Genomic DNA, 16,461 nt, shown 5'->3' with positions numbered 1-16,461 from the left:
TTTGGATTTAGTGAGGGGGTCGTTATCTCAAAGGATGTGTCCATATTGCATATACTCTGTTAAAACACTGTGGAGAGGGTATACATTTGTTACTTCCATATTCATTTCAGCACCTTGAGAACAACTTATCAATAATGTATTTCTGACTTCATGAAGCTTAGCTGGTTGCTGTGTAGATATAACAGTATCTTCCTACATTGTCATTGTCATGCCTCTACAGATACTGCTTATGAGAAGGAAGAAGAAATTTGATCAAGAAATAAGCTAATCATTTGGAGTAATTTCTCTTTAAAAGCTCTGTCTTCAGCATTTAATTTCTGCTTCAGTCTACAGTGCCACCTAAAAAGGAGAAAAGTGCTTTTTTTTCTCCTCAGAACTTGATGCTTCTTGGAGTGAAGGCCTTTTTGTACTTTCAGATGTTTTTAAATTTCTACAATTGCTGTCCCTTTATATGCATTACTCAATTTCACATTGGAAGGGTTTTTAAAAAAGAAATTAATGATGATGAGTTTGAAATTCTGATTGAAATACTGAATTAAATTAATTACTGGTTTTTATCTAGAAGTCATTAATGTATAAAATCCTCTTCCTTCATCTGACATAACATTCAGTTTTACACAACAGACTTGGGAAATAAACTTGTTTGCCTGGAATTCAAGGAAATTCCGTTTCATTACCATATTTTGACAGGTATTCAAATTCCTAAATATTGGAGAAAAATGTGGTGAACTAGGATGAAATTTTGGAAACACAGTTGACCCTGTTTTTCAGAATTCTTAACTCTATTAAAACTCTGAAGAGGAATTACTACTTTAATGAATTAATGGCATCACCTTTCAACCCTTTTGATGTGGAACAGTAACAGTGTGAACAAGAGCTGAGGCAAGGCGTAAGAATGTAAAATGAATCTGAGTTGGAGACAACAGTAGCTATGGGAAAAAAAGGGGCTAGGAGCAGACTAAGAGTGAAATTAGGTTGTAGGGGAAATGGCAGGAAGCTCTGTAGTCAATAATGAGACTCATTTTAGGACTAAATCCCAAGTCTAAATGTTTGCTTATTTTTGTCATTCTGTCATAAAATGCCTCTTTCAAACCTTGTATCAAAGCAGATGTTTCCATTTTCCTTCAGTAACAGGTCCAGGTGGAAGATGGCACCATTCTTCTCCTACTACTTTCTCGGTTTGCTCAAAGGGTAGAGAACTGTCATGTGAAATTAAGATTCTGATATTGTGGATGTCCCATGTGGTGGGTCAGACACTGCTGACAGAAATTCATTCAACCACCTCATAATTTTGCATGTGAAACTAACATAACAATGTTAGCATTAAAAGACGAGGTGCCATTTCCATCTTCTTGCCACTGTTGAAAGTCTAGTCATGCATTTGCATGGTGCTTTTCTGCAATTTTGTGCTTTGCTTTAGCACACATGACAATGTGCTCTGAGAATGTATTGGCACTGTGTTATCCTCTGTGCTGTTGTGTATTGAGAGAACTGTAGCAAATTAGGCAACACTGTATCCTTTGGTAAAAGCCGAATTTTCAGAGTGCCAGTTTTTCTTACCTTTTCTGTGATACATCACCTTGTTTGCTAATGGTATGTGGATATTTTTGTAGATGACCACACATGCTCCTGATATTTTGAGGTCTTAAGTTAGCTTAATTTGCAGAAAGAGATGGAGTATTCATGGCTGAACTTGAGGCTGTGGATGGTCTCAGACTTAGTGTTTTGAGTTAGCAGTGTTGCTGTAGTGTTTGTACATCTGCCCCACATAAAAATGAAAAGTAGTATTACCAGTGTTCAGCATTCAGAAAGTGAGGAACAGCAAAAAACATGTGGGCAATATTATATCCAATGCAGACAACAGATGGTGTGCAATAAATTAACATATTAAATACATTAAATTAATGAATGCTGGGAAGAAAATGCGGCTTCAACTGCTCTTGAAGGAAGTGTATCCATTTATTTGACTTGTGGAGTGTTGGTTGAAGAAGTGAGTGCAATTTGATACTTTACTATAAACAGAACATTGAAAGTATTTGATTTAACAACTTTGCTGCTTTTGCACAGATACTTCATGGCATAGATTTGGAAGGTGGCAGTTTTGGATTGTGTTCCACAACCTTACATTTATTTCTTTTCCCTTCTTAGGTACCCCTTTGACTGTTGATAGTCCATATTCTAATCCTAGCATTTTGACATCCGGGCAAGGTATCACCTTCTTCTCCATTTTATTTATTAATTTTAAAGTTTTTAAGGCTTTTTCATTGGCATTGAAATGAGTAATATTTACCTATTTTTACCCTAGGTTTACAACCTCCTGCTATGTCAACTCCCATTTTTCCTCCTGGAAATTCCATGTCTCACCCTGGTACATCCATTAGTGGAATGATGGGTCCCGAGATAGTATTTTCTGGAAGACACAATGGCATCTGTATATACTTTGCCCGGATTATAGGGTGAGGTCTTTGTAAAAACAGATTCTGTCACTCAGTTTGTTTCATAGTTTTTCTTTGCACTAATAGGTGCATTCTATATTAATAGCCTTTAAATTGGAAATTAGTTAATTTTTAACGTTGTATTTATTAAATACCTGTCTATATAATATGTTTGTTTTGCATGTCTTTTAATAATGGTACATTCAGTGAATGCTTAGGGCAGGAAAGTTGCTTAGATACTGAACCTGCAGTCAAGTGCATAAGCAGAACTCTGAACTCTCCGTGTTTATTTTTCAAACCTATGAGTTTTAAAGTGTGTTTTAAACTCCTATGGATGAAACAGAAATGCAGAAGGACTTAAAAGATCAAAGTCCCATCTTTAAGTAATTTCTATGAAGAATGTTTAGTCAGAATCAGAAGTCAGAGCAATGAAGCGTGACTAAAGATTCTGTTACCTTGGAAGTTGATCCCTAGACAACCCAAGCAATAACAGAGTTCTGCATATGTTGGTGATGTTTCTCCATGCTGACTGGGAAAGAAATTTTTTTTAATGAGACTTGTTTGTTTACACTGTGTTTCCAGGGAATCATATTTCATCTATAATATTTGAAAGTGTCAAATATAATTTAATTAAAGTTTTTAGATCTGGAATTTTGCTAATTATTTATATCTGCACTATTCATTATTGTATAATGACTAGTTTTTAGAATATTTATTTTTCATCCAAAATTAATCCTTATTTTAGACTTCTAGCTTCAAAGTTTTACCATTTCTTTTTCAATAAATTATATGTAGCAGACTTACAAAAATACTTGTTTAAATGTCTTGGCTTTTGTTTTATTTTGCAGAAATATTTGGGATGGCAGTATAGTCGTGGAGAGAGTTTTCAAAAGTGGCAATAGAGAAATTGTTGCAGTATGTAAAAGATTATTCTGTGTTCTTAAAAGTTTCTTAGTATTTAAGTCCTTTTAAACTTCCATTCTTAGTTATAAACTGTTTGATACAAAACCAATCGTTTGCCATGGCATTGTTTTCTTAAGTGCTGAGCTCTTAACTGATAATTAGTTGTCTTTTAAAGCTATTATTTTAAATAATTCTTTCTAAGAATTTCTTCTAAGAATTCTTTCTAAGAACCAAACTAATTTAATCTCTGCTCTTAATTTGCAATGGCCAGTTTTCTCCGTGTTTACTGATGTCACTTCCTTGATACCCACTTAGGGTTTCTGCATGCTCCCTCCAGACAAACCCTAAAAATAAAATGCTTTGGTGATTTGGGATAGTCACTGCAGTTGTGGAAGGACATAAAAAATGTTCATTGTTTGCCCAACTAACATCTTGCTGTTTCAGTTTTTTGTCCATGATGAAAATAAAATCTTTTCTCACTGTGGCTGTTAATAAAATCCAATGCTCAATCCTTGTTCTAGCTTAGAGCTGGAAGTAGTAAAGCATAACTGATTTAGTTATCAGGGTGGCAGAGAAAGTAGCATCTTTAATACTGTGTGTCTGCAGAGGACTCCTGCCTCTTCACATGTATGCTGCCTCAATGAATATGGTATAATTATGTGGTGTTCTAGTGATCTGTTACTAACACACAATTTATTTGTTGTACCCTCTTATTTGTCTTTTCACTGATGTTAGCTTAAAATTGAAATTTTTTTAAAAAAGAAGTGTGAAAACCCAGCTATCTATAAAGAAGTTTGCTTTCTTTTGCAGATAGAAAGCAGTGTTCCATCCCGTATGCTGGAATGTGTGCTACAAGAACTAAAAGGTTTACAAGACTTTTTGGATAGAAATTCACAGTTTGCTACAGTAGGAGCACTTGGAAACCCAAGGTATTATTAATTGTGATAAATTTACATGTGGTATTTAATGTCCTTTTGAAAAACTACCATAGGTGTTTTGCTGAGTTGAAGTGTTTGTATAGTCTCCAGCTGCAACATTCAGATACTAAAAGTGAGTTTGTTACATTCGTCTTTAAGGGATTCAGTATTTGTATCATATTAGTGTTTTTTGGGTTTTTTTTAAAATTGCAGTTTCAGCACACCAGCCAATCTACAACAGAGACTCCTGGGTTTTATGCGGCCTGATGGTGGAAGTTCTCAGCAAGTCCAGCAAGAACTCCAAAGGAAATATCATGGTATGTAATTGTTTTTGAACAGGAAGTATCAAGAAATGGTGCATTTGCATGTTGCCTTTCTCACTTTTCTTGTGAAATCATCTGAATAAAAAGGCCTTTTTTTCCACACAAATTTTATGTTAATTATTATACCACTATTTTGCACACTTACCTGTCTCCTTTTTTCCGTTCTTAATGTTCTTCATTATGGATAAGTTTGTATAATCTCCTCACTACAGTACGTAGTAGCTGCACAACCATTTATATTTACAAGATAGCATTTAATAAGCAGTTATTTTATGAGACAAGTGAGCATGATATCAGGTTAAAAAACTACTATAGTGCAGGTTTCCAAAGGTACAGTAATCAAAATGTCTACAAAACTTTGTTTAGAAATACGAGGTCTGTTACACAGCCCATTTGAATTCTTCTTATAGTGCAGCTTTTGCCCAGCACTTGCAGGCAAATTGGGAAATGTTGTTGCTGCATATATGGAATTGAGAATGTTTGTGGTCCACCTGTGTGTAATCTTGTATTTTAATAGTGTAAATGTAAACATTTTCTGTAAGTCACTATGTAGGATTTGGTAGACCTTTAATAATTTTATTTTTTTATTTTTATTCTTTACTGAGTTCATCAATCCTTTCAGATTGCTGGATGACACAATGTAATTATTTTTAACCTTATTTGTGAAGTGTAAACACTCACAAGTAAACACATAAATTGTTGCAGTATGTTCTGCCTGTGTTATAAGTATGAAAATATTATGCTTTCAGTTTATATAATACATCTTACCAGATTTAAATTTTGTAGTTTTTGGAGTAGTTGTTGCTTTAACGATACGGTAGACAGTATTGACCACAGCTGTAATTGTAATTGTTCTCTCTACAAGTAAATACAGGTAATCAAACAAAAAGGGAATATGTATGGGTTTAATTTGATTTCTTTTATGTTCAGCAGAAATACATTTATAATACCTATTTTTGAAACAAAAGTAAAAATTTAAGACTAATATGTAAATCTAGTGCACAGGAAACCATTCTTGTTTTTCAGAGAGTATGATTTCTTTGTTGCATAGTTTCAAATAAATGTTAACAGAGGGTTATTTGTTTTGGGGCAGTGTTAGCATGGCATTTATCTCCCAAGAGAGCTAGGCAGCATTAATCAACAATGGAAGAGAAAAAAAAGATAGAAGGCTAAGGAGATGGTTACTGAAAAACCTCAAAAACTTACATGCTTATTTGAAACATGTGGACTAGTTACTTGCTGACACTCTCTGGTTTTTCAGCCGAGGCACAGCTAACTGAGAAGACCTCACTTCAAGGCATCCAGCAGCTTGTTCGCAAAACCTGCCAGGCACTGGCTTTATGGAAGTTGCTATGTGAGCACCAATTTAGTGTTGCTGTAGGTGAGCTTCAGAAGGTAAGATCTGGATAAATACAATTTTAATTTCTTTGTACTAATCACCTGAATTTCTTTTGCTATCTAAGTATTCCCAAAGGACTATTGCTTAAATTAATTGAGAAAACATAAGAATTTTAAACCACACAAAAATTATTTTATGTGGTCACAAATATTTAAGAGACTGAAATGTAGTATTGACATAATCACTCAATTTTGTGCAATTAGAAGTGTCACTAACAATAAATTGTTCTACTTTTATTGATAGTTAATGCTGAGTCTCATTTATAAATTACTGGTTTTTTACATTAAGCATGTTGATCAAAATGTTCTGAAAAGAATAGACCAGCATATTCCAGCCAAGTGGAATTCATTCCTTGCGTTAGTCTTGGTGAAAGATGCAGAACAACAGGGTAATAGAGTCGTTGCTCTTCTGTGTAAGTAGGGTACCAGAATGTACCACAGAACAGCTGAGGTTGGAAGGAACCACTGGAGCTATCTGTCCCCTTTGACGTGGGGGTAATAATCTAATTGACTCTCAAAGCAGAGGCAGCTAGAGCAGATTGCTCAGGACTGTGTCCAGTAAGGATTTTAATATCTATAAAGGTGAAAACTCCACAGTGTTTCTGAGCAACCTGTTCCAGTGTTGAACCACCTCTAAAGCAAGAAAGATTTCTCTTTTATTTAGGTGTAATTTCCTTCACTTCAATTTTTTTACCATTGTGCAGTGTTCTGTTATTGGTTACTGCTGAGAAAAACTTGACTCTGCATTCTTTACACTTTCTCAAAAATATTAGTAAGATCCCACATGTCACCCTCTAAGCTTCCAGCCTAAATGATCCCAGCTCTTTCAGGCTGTTGGTTTGTAAAGAGGGAAACTTGTAGAACAATGGGTGCTACTGCTGTGCACCCTTTGCTAATGTTGAATTCACAGCCAACCATTGAAAAAAGCTATTCATTTGAATACTGGGCATTTTGTCCTAAAACTTGATAGGATTATTTGAGAAGTTGTATTTTTTGTTCACGAAAATAGTAATTTTAAAGCCTTACAGAGGCACAGAAGCTGTTGCTCTTCACAGTGTTGCACTGGGGAGCTTTGTGCAACTTTTATTTGTGTTGGGCAAGGAAGTAACTAACTGTTTAACAAGTAAAATGTTTTCCTTTGTCTTAGTAGATTTAGAGTTTTTGTAGCTGTATTATAGTGCTGTTAGTATCATCTATAGACACTACATAGACACTATCTAGACCCTACTGGCAACTATGTGCGCAAATATTCATAATAAATTTTAAAAGTTTGAAAACTTTCAGTGTCATTTAACCTTAAAAAGCATAATGAGTTCAGACCTCGAACTTTCCAAACTCCTGCTTTTATTGAATCTGTAATTTTTATTGTTCTGAATATTAAAAACTTTCACAGTCTCTGGGGGTGTGCATTCTGACAGTGCCCTGTGAAGTAAAAGGAACTGCTGATTCTGTTCTTACTGTCAGAGATTTGAAACACAGGGACACATAGTGAAGATGGCAGAGGAAGTCTGTTAAGAGGAGTTTTCACTGTCCTTAGGCATCCAGCAAGGCCTTTAGTAGTAGCCCTTGCTTTATTATTTTTATTTTGCTATAAAATATGTCTTTTATATAATGTATTTCTATGCTGAACATTGTAGTCATTGGAGTTTTGTATGTTTTTAATTATTAGAAACAGTTAATTTTGCTGCTGGAACATTAAGACATTTCTAAACAGGGTCAAGTAAAAGATTTGGTAAACTAATAAAATTCTGTCTCATCTTCAGGAACTTCAAGAACAGCTAAAGGTTACTGCTTTTAAAGACTTGGTGATTAGAGATAGAGAGTTGACTGGAGCACTCATTGCCTCTCTTATAAACTGTTACATCAGAGATAATGCGGCTGTGGATGGAATCATTGCCCATTTGCAAGATATCTGCCCTCTTCTTTATAGCACTGATGATGCTGTGTGTTCAAAGGTAAGTGCACTTCCAGATTCTACAGCACCCAAACACAACTTGAGAACATACACAAATGAGATACATTGGGCAGCTTGTAAGTCATTATTATGCTCAAGTAGTTTCAGAAGCAGAAGAAGATGAAGTGAAGTTGTGGGCATATTTTCATCTTTTAATTGATTAATGCTGAACATTACACAAAAATTATTTGATGCATTTGCAGTTATTTTCATAGTCTTTTAACTCTAATCTGATCTCTAATCTTAACTCTGTCTTCTTTATATTGATAAAGTGTTGTCTTATTCCAGGCTTTCTCAGCATAGTATCTTGGTTTTTGTCCATTTCACAGTTTGCTGGGATTTGTGACATACAATTGTGTTTAAGAACTTAGGTCTTTGAAGCTTTTCAAATAAATTTGAAACAAGTAACTGGTATGGGGAGAATAGGAAACCAGCTGGTGAAGTCTGCAGCTCTTCTAATGCTATTGTAGCCTTTCTGCTGGAAACTTAGTGACCAGAGAGTGCTTTTGAGAGGATGCTGTTTCTTCTGTTTCAGCTTTGAAATTTATAATAATAGCTCATTAACAGTATCCATGATCTGTTCATGATGTGCTCATGTTAATAATTTCCATTTTGAATTTGTTTTTAGGCAAATGAACTTCTTCAGCGATCTCGACAAGCTCAAAGCAAAATGGAAAAAGAGAAGATGCTGAGGGAGTCACTGAAAGAGTACCAGAAGATCAGCAATCAAGTAGATCTTGCTAATGTTTGTGCACAGTACAGGCAGGGTAAGATCCAGTGACTGATCATGCTGAATAATTTCATGGTATCCTTTCATGCCATCTTTTCTGTTTGTTTTGTTTGCTAACTTTCAACTCAGTTTTGTAGGTTTTTTTTACCATAAACAACTGCTTAATAAATCTTAAAATAAAATGTGCCAGCCTTTTCTTTTTTAAAGCCTTGCTAGATTTAACAAGCCAACCAAAAATCCATTTCTATATTAAAATTGTCCATGTATTTACTTCATATTGCAGTGTCCATTTGTTTCATATATGTGGTTGAAGTATTTCACTAAGTTCTATGCAAGCAGAGGGTTTCAGGTACCTCTTATACAAAATACGCTGTTTGAAAGATGGTTCTGAATCCTAATTAGTGCAGTATATCAGTTACATATACATTTAAATTATGTAACAGTTAAGAAATGGGCCTCTGTACAGTACTATATATTGTGCAGGACATTCTATGTAACTTCCATGTAACTTAGTATCTTAACTTCAAATTTGCATATGAATGCCACAAGGTGGGAAAAGGTGTAGACATTAAATGAGATGGACCACAGTGAATAGTGTAGCATTTGCTTGAGAAATGTTTGATGTCACTTACCATTTTGTTGTGAATTTAATACAATTATGAACAGTGATATTTGTTTTGATTTTTCCTAGTGCGTTTCTATGAGGGAGTAGTAGAGCTCTCTCTTACAGCAGCTGAAAAGAAAGATCCCCAAGGTCTTGGCCTTCATTTCTATAAAAATGGAGAACCAGAAGAAGATGTTGTTGGACTCCAGGCTTTTCAAGAAAGGCAAGTTTCCAGGATAATTTATGACGATTATATGGAGTGCTTTATTTCAAGTGACTGGGAACGTAGCTCTTTGAGATAAGGAATGCAGGGTAATAATAACCAAGCGTTTTATGATAAGGGACACAATATAAATATTTTTGCCCATCATGCTCCCCTTGATTATGATTAATATGGCAGCAACTTAATCTGCAACAAGGGGTAATAGATGCAGAAAACATTGTGATCAGAACACTACAGAAATACTTCTTAAAAAGATGAATGAGAACAAACTAGATTGTGACATCCAGCTGACAATAAGCTGACAATAATCCTTAAATCTTAGTAACTGTCTACAAAGGCATACAATAACACACTTGCGAAAACTATTTTGTAGACAATTGCAATGAAAATTACAAGGCTTTTATTTTCTTTTGCTCTGTTTACAGATTGAACAGCTACAAGTGTATCACTGACACCCTTCAGGAGTTAGTGAATCAAAGTAAAGCTGCTCCTCAGTCTCCCAGTGTACCCAAAAAGCCAGGTCCTCCAATGCTGTCATCTGACCCCAACATGTTAAGCAATGAAGAAGCTGGACATCATGTAAGAAACTCACAAGAAAGTCATGACTGCACTCCAGAGAACAGTGTGATTTGAAGGGGTCTAGAATTTATTATTTTAATAAAATTGTGGAGTAGTTTAATGAAGTGAAGGTTTGTCATGAATTGGCCTCAATATCTAGAGCACCCATAGAAATTATGACATGCAAATAATGTGAACCTAAGTATTGTCACATGGTAATTCAGGGTTTAAAGGAATGTAACCACTTCTCTAATAGCAGTTCTGACCTTTTCTTCCCTTAGTTTGAACAAATGCTAAAGCTGGCTCAGCGTTCAACAGATGAGCTCTTCAGCATTGCACTTTACAATTGGTTGATACAAGCTGACTTGGCGGACAAGCTGTTACAGGTAAGCTTGTCTATACACAATGAACTGGTAGAGGTAATTGTAATAATGCTTTAAAAGGCAGGGAAGAGCAAAAGTATAACTGTTATCTTTCTGATGTCTGCAGGTTACTGCCCCCTTTTTGGAGCCCTACCTGGTGCGGATGACCAAGATTGACCAAAACAAAGTCCGCTATATGGATTTACTCTGGAGATACTTTGAAAAAAACAGAAATTTTAGTAATGCTGCCAGAGTATTGGCTAAGTTGGCTGACCTCCATAGGTATGAATTATATGTGATCTATTGTATATATATTGAGGTAACTAGGGAAAAACCAAAATCAAAACCTTTTGTTTAAGTACTTTAAAAAAAAAAAAAAACAACAACAAAATACAGGATGTGTTAGCTTTAAATCTAGGCAATTATTGGAAATCAATGATAATGTTTATTTTTGTATTATACATTGCTTTGCAATGTATTTCCTGTAGTTATAACTTACCAAGTGGCCAGTTCTTATTGAGAAATACATTAGAACTGAGCTTGCAGCAAAGATGTTGTTTCGTGGTTGAGTTGTGTCATGCATGATTTAGTAAAATCTGAAAAAGGCACATATTACTTCCCAGAGTCTAGCTAGAATATAACTAACCCTCAAATAATTCTATGAAGTATTCATTTTATTATGAATATTTTTTTTTGCAGCACAGAAATTTCTCTTCAGCAGCGTCTTGAATACATTGCACGTGCCATTTTGAGTGCCAAAAGTTCCACTGCCATATCCTCTTTAGCTGCAGATGGTGAATTCCTACATGAACTAGAAGAGAAAATGGAAGTAAGAAAAAATATTAATCTAAGTTACACTGTAAATGCATTATTTCACTTTGTCTCATTTGCATGTAACAGTTTTACTACCAGTTCTATATAAAAGGATTTCTTTGCTTTCATCCTGCAAAGTTAGGCAGATGAAAATAGACTTAATGATGTAAGGCAGCAATATTTCTACATTTAAATAAGCTAAAGTTAATTATAAACTATAATTTTAAAAAGTTAATTATAAACTATAATTAAACTAATTCAATCTTGAAATACTGTATTTTCCTCTTAAACAAGGTTGCAAGGATCCAGCTTCAAATACAAGAAACATTACAGCGGCAGTATTCCCATCATTCTTCAGTACAAGATGCAATCTCCCAGCTTGATGCTGAGCTGATGGATATAACCAAGGTGATTGAAATTTCCTTGTGTTAAAGTCCAGTTTATCAAATTCTGGGGAGAAAAGATGTTTTGCAAAGAATGATTCTATATTGACTAGGAAGAGTAATGGGCAGTTTATCATTCCTGGTCTCAGAATGTCTGTTACCCTGGACTGTAATTTTCTGTACTTTAATAGTCTTTCAGTCTTTAGTATTTTAATTTCTTTCACATGTTTATCTTCATTATGCTGTCCCTTAAATTTCTTCACTCATAGAAGAAATTATTGGAAAATAAGGTTTTCATTTCAAATTCATATAAAATTTAGTGTTGTATCTAAGAAATGAAACTAAATGTGGCAAAAATATTTTAGTGGTTGACAACAGTTACATTGCATATTTACTAGTCTGTCAGACAAAATAAGAAAACTGATTTCTTTAAAAGATTTATTTTCATTCTACATGAAAAGTAAAGCTTGGTAATTTTTCTTTCAGCTGTATGGAGAATTTGCTGACCCTTTTAAGCTCTCGGAGTGTAAGCTTGCAATTATACATTGTGCAGGTCATTCTGATCCTATCTTGGTGCAAACCCTCTGGCAAGAAGTCATTGAAAAAGGTAGGTCTTAATGAAGTAGAAGTTGTGATGGTCTCTCTCATCCTTTACCATCTGTTAGTAATTCACTCTCTGTTCCTGTTGTTTTTGATTGTTTGGGTTTACCATTGTGCTAACAACATTGATCAGAGATCTAAGGGAAAAGCTGTGTGGTAGTGGGTTTGTTATGGGGTTCTGGAATGTGGTTTTGTTTGTTTGTAGTTTTTTAAGTAGGTTTGCATGGAACTTCATGGAAGCATAAAAACTTGAAAAAGTACATGCAAACGCACCAGAAGAGGTTGTATTTTTACTTCCATATGCTGATTCTTTTGTTGACGAGAGTGTAAGATTTTATTGTATTATTTACAAATTTAGGTGCCTCAGTCTCATTTTGTATAAATGTGGGACTTTTCCTGAAGTTCTCTCTAAGCATTTTCTTTTCATTTCCAGAATTGAGCGACAGTGTATCTCTGAGCCCTGCTGACAGAATGCAAGCACTTTGTCTAAAGCTGGCATTGCTTGGAAAGATCTATGCTGGCACACCTCGCTACTTTCCTTTAGGCAAGTTGGTAGCCTGCACAGTAAATTAGCATATATATTTGATGGATGGGTTTCAGGGTTTTTTTTAGACTTTTGGAAAAGTTTTAAACTAAGAAATGTTTCTTGGTTTTTAATCTCTGAAGAAATGGGAAATAAATGAAGTTTAGGTGGCAGCAGCAGTTACTTTTGGATGGTTGTGCAGATCCCATTTTAGAAAGTAGTAAAGTTGGTTTGCATCAAAGCACAAAGTACAAAATGTGTATTTATACATTTAAGATTCTAAGCAAGCACATTTATCTGCTGTCTCTTGAAATTCTCTATGAACCATCTGCCATCTGAAGGGGTAGATTCTGAAAATTATTCAGGAGATTTCTGGATAGTTTTTAGAATTTCTGCTTTTCTGATGCTCATACGTTTTGACAATGTGCTATTGTATTATATGCTGTTATATAAAAACCTGGCAAATATATTGTTCAGCAGTAAATCTTCTTTTATTTTATAAATCTAAAATAATGTACAACTAACATTAAATATGAACATTTAGTGCTGACCACTACACTGTTAATTGTAACAGGCACTTAAACAAGCTTCAGTAGTTTTTCTGGCCATTCTAGCAAATGTAGTCACAGTATGTGTTTTGTGTAGAAACAAAAGTTAATGAATTTTTCTTAACAGCATAGTTGCAAGGCAAAACGGTAACAAAGTGCTAAGTATGAGTAATCCCTGCCATGCGCTGCTGATAGTAAATGACTCTTAAATGCCTTTGTTTCCCTCCCAGTAACAAGTTGGAATCTAAATGTTCCCTCGTTTATGTCCTCCAGATTTTCTAGTGCAGTTTCTAGAGCAACAAGTCTGCACTTTGAACTGGGATGTAGGTTTTGTAACATACACCATGCAAGAAATTGGAGTGCCATTGCCAAGGCTGCTTGAAGTGTATGACCAGCTGTTCAAAGCACGGGTAAAGAAAATTGCACAAAATAAAAATTCTGTATTCAGCTATTATCAAGGTCTCTCTTTAATGGGAAACATGAAATAATATAAGGAAGGATATAACAAAATATACATTCAAAGCTTTGCTTTTTTACTCAAAGACTTCTAAAAAGCTGCATTTTCTCCCTGTGAATGAAATCTGTGGATTTTATTCATTTGCTACAGAGCATGACGAGGAAATTCGTTAATTCTTTTAGTTCACCTGGAGCTAGTTTAGGATGAAATAGGATTAGAATTCTTATGTTGCAGAAGGAACAGCATATATTGTACATATTAATTTTATTTGTTTCCTAATAATGATTAAAATTTTTTTGTAGTACTACATCTTGTCTGATCCAGTAATGCAATAAACAAAGAAATTTGACTTTGTGGTAATGAAAAACTGAGTTAAATTTATGTATACTTACATATGTATTTTAAAATAATGTTTAAATGTAGGCTTAAATATAGATTAAGGTAGAATTCCTATTTATCTAACTTTCTTGATACAATAAATAAATAATTGCACAGCTGGCAATTCCTGTACACACGACATACCTTCTTTTGTCTTGTCTCATTAATATTTGTGTCCTTAATATTTTGTGGTTTGGTTTTTGGTTGTTTTTTTTTTTAGGATCCATATTGGAGTAGGATGAAAAAGCCTTTGCATCTCTTGGAGTGTATTCACGTATTACTGTCAGGATATGTACAGGACCCAAGCAGAGTACCTATGAGGTAAAAGGATAGCTATATCCTAATGAATAGTGAAACAAAATATTCTAAAGTACTTCACTCCAGCAATTCCCAAAGCTTTTCTTCTTTTGGATGAATTTAATATTTTATTCCTAACACTTGTCACTCAAAACCATTTGGTAGAAACTTGTAGAAGTCTGCCTTATAAATTACTTCCACAAAGGTAATTTTCGTCACATCACTGAAGATCCATGAGGAACTGAGAAAATTATTTTGTGAGTTTTGGCAATATACTTTAAGGACTAGTTTAGACAAATCTGTTGCAGTGTGTGAAAGTGGGGGAAAACACAAATTGGCATTTTGTGATTTAAACAGTGAACTGTTTCATGTACAAATTCTAGAAGCTCTAAGTTACTCTAGGAAAGAGAAGACCAAACACTGGGATGGATCTTCCCCAATTGTTTATAAGAGATTGATGATAAATCGATCTTCAAGACTAAAATTCAGCTTGGTTTACATCAGGGAGAAATTTAGGTGTAATAATGGAAAAAGTTTCTAGCGAAAAAAATAGCTAAGTACTTGAAAAAGTTGCCTGCATATCACCTCTAGCTTCGACAATTTTTAATTGAATAGACTATATGGACTTCAGTCAGAGCTATCTTGTCTCAAAAACAAAAAGAAGAACTAGGCAAAGTCTTTATCACTCTTCTAAACATATATGTTTCTAATTCTTTTGAAAAATATACATATAAATATCCCCTGTTCACATCCAGGTTACTTCTATCTTTTATCACTTTATTGGTCTTTTATGGTAGGCTGATTTAAATACTCTATTAGAACTTCATGTTGAATGTTGTCTGATTTTAATACCTACTTCAATAATACATAAATTGAGATTTGATTATAATTTAAAACATTTAAACTGCTATCTAAATTAATAACTTATTAATTGACCATAATAATATCTAAAGTAGTATCTAAATATTTCACATTGCTATAAACTGTACCATGCTTTTATTGTACATATTTGATATCATAAATAGTAATGGGTCATTTATTTTCCCATTATGCCTTATTAACAGGCATTAGATTTCAAAAATAAATTTCTTTTAATGAATAGTTAAATTCTTAAAAGTAGCTGACAGATGTCTTACTGATAGACTATTCCATTGCAACTCAAAGAATACTCATGTTCTAGTTCAGATGAATTCTGAGATACGGGATTAAAAAGAGCTCATTGTTATTCTGTGTTTTCTTTGCAGGCGACGATTCACAAATGTTTGTTTGGATGCTGTTAGTTGCTACCTGGTTGAACTTCAGTCTATGAGCCCCACACTAATGGTGCAGACTACTATTGGGAATTTTAAATCTCTACAGGCCAAGTTAGAACGGCTTCACTGATTGACTAATACAAGAACAGAATCATTAGTGCAGGTAGTACAAACTGAAATAAAGGTTCCAATGTTGGCACTGAATTACGAACGAACAAATCCTCAGAAAGAAAATCCTGAGAGAGTTTTCTCCTGCCATGGTTATCAAATGTGTGGCCTGTATTCATGCTCTTCCTAAAAGTATCTACAAATTGTAGAATGTAAATGTGACAAATGGAGTTTCTTTTACTTTTACTACTACTAGGTTTTTTAAAGATAGCAAGCTTTTTTTTATATTGTTAAAATAAAATACATTGTGTGATCTTTGCCATGGGGATAAAAATATTTCAAAAATATTTTCTTTTTCTTTGTTTTAAATAATGGGGAAAAGCAAATTATTTCCCCTATTCCATCTTATTATGTTGTATCTGTTAAAATCAAATAAAGAAGTCAAAAAATTACTTTTATTTTTAATACATGCACACAAACACCAAATTGTATACACACCTAGAATCCCCTCCCTCCCCTGCTGCCCCTGGGGCTCTATATGCAGCCCAGGACACGTTTGGCTCTCTGGGCTGTGAGTGCCATGGCTGGGGCATGTCCAGCTTCTCAGACTCATCTCACACAGATGTGTGGGGGGCCATCTGAAAGGCTTTACAGAAGTCCAGACAAATACCATCTATATCCCTTTATTTGTCCA

The 16,461-nt window shown here is 34.4% G+C and overlaps 1 protein-coding gene across 2 annotated transcripts in view; it reads left to right on the top strand.

Annotated features, from left to right (window-relative positions):
• The window catches only part of NUP155 (nucleoporin 155), a 30,598-nt gene extending 14,379 nt beyond the window's left edge, over positions 1 to 16,219 (top strand). The window contains exons 17-36 of one of the 2 annotated variants that reach the window (XM_038123914.1): positions 1,129 to 1,191; positions 2,149 to 2,208; positions 2,306 to 2,456; positions 3,284 to 3,350; positions 4,149 to 4,267; positions 4,469 to 4,572; positions 5,840 to 5,973; positions 7,740 to 7,931; positions 8,559 to 8,697; positions 9,352 to 9,487; positions 9,913 to 10,066; positions 10,327 to 10,431; positions 10,535 to 10,689; positions 11,107 to 11,236; positions 11,515 to 11,628; positions 12,090 to 12,210; positions 12,637 to 12,747; positions 13,548 to 13,684; positions 14,330 to 14,430; positions 15,651 to 16,219. In XM_038123914.1, coding sequence (XP_037979842.1) covers positions 1,129 to 1,191; positions 2,149 to 2,208; positions 2,306 to 2,456; positions 3,284 to 3,350; positions 4,149 to 4,267; positions 4,469 to 4,572; positions 5,840 to 5,973; positions 7,740 to 7,931; positions 8,559 to 8,697; positions 9,352 to 9,487; positions 9,913 to 10,066; positions 10,327 to 10,431; positions 10,535 to 10,689; positions 11,107 to 11,236; positions 11,515 to 11,628; positions 12,090 to 12,210; positions 12,637 to 12,747; positions 13,548 to 13,684; positions 14,330 to 14,430; positions 15,651 to 15,789 — 2,432 coding nt within the window. In that variant the 3' untranslated portion in view covers positions 15,790 to 16,219. The remainder of the gene's footprint in view (positions 1 to 1,128; positions 1,192 to 2,148; positions 2,209 to 2,305; positions 2,457 to 3,283; positions 3,351 to 4,148; positions 4,268 to 4,468; positions 4,573 to 5,839; positions 5,974 to 7,739; positions 7,932 to 8,558; positions 8,698 to 9,351; positions 9,488 to 9,912; positions 10,067 to 10,326; positions 10,432 to 10,534; positions 10,690 to 11,106; positions 11,237 to 11,514; positions 11,629 to 12,089; positions 12,211 to 12,636; positions 12,748 to 13,547; positions 13,685 to 14,329; positions 14,431 to 15,650) is intronic. The other variant, XM_038123915.1, reaches the window with a different exon arrangement.
• The last annotated feature ends 242 nt before the right edge of the window (positions 16,220 to 16,461 follow it).

This window comes from Motacilla alba, chromosome Z (assembly GCF_015832195.1).
Source record: "Motacilla alba alba isolate MOTALB_02 chromosome Z, Motacilla_alba_V1.0_pri, whole genome shotgun sequence".
Lineage (NCBI taxonomy): Eukaryota > Metazoa > Chordata > Aves > Passeriformes > Motacillidae > Motacilla > Motacilla alba.
Note: the sequence above shows the minus strand (reverse complement) of the source record. Positions and strands in the feature narration are given on the sequence as shown.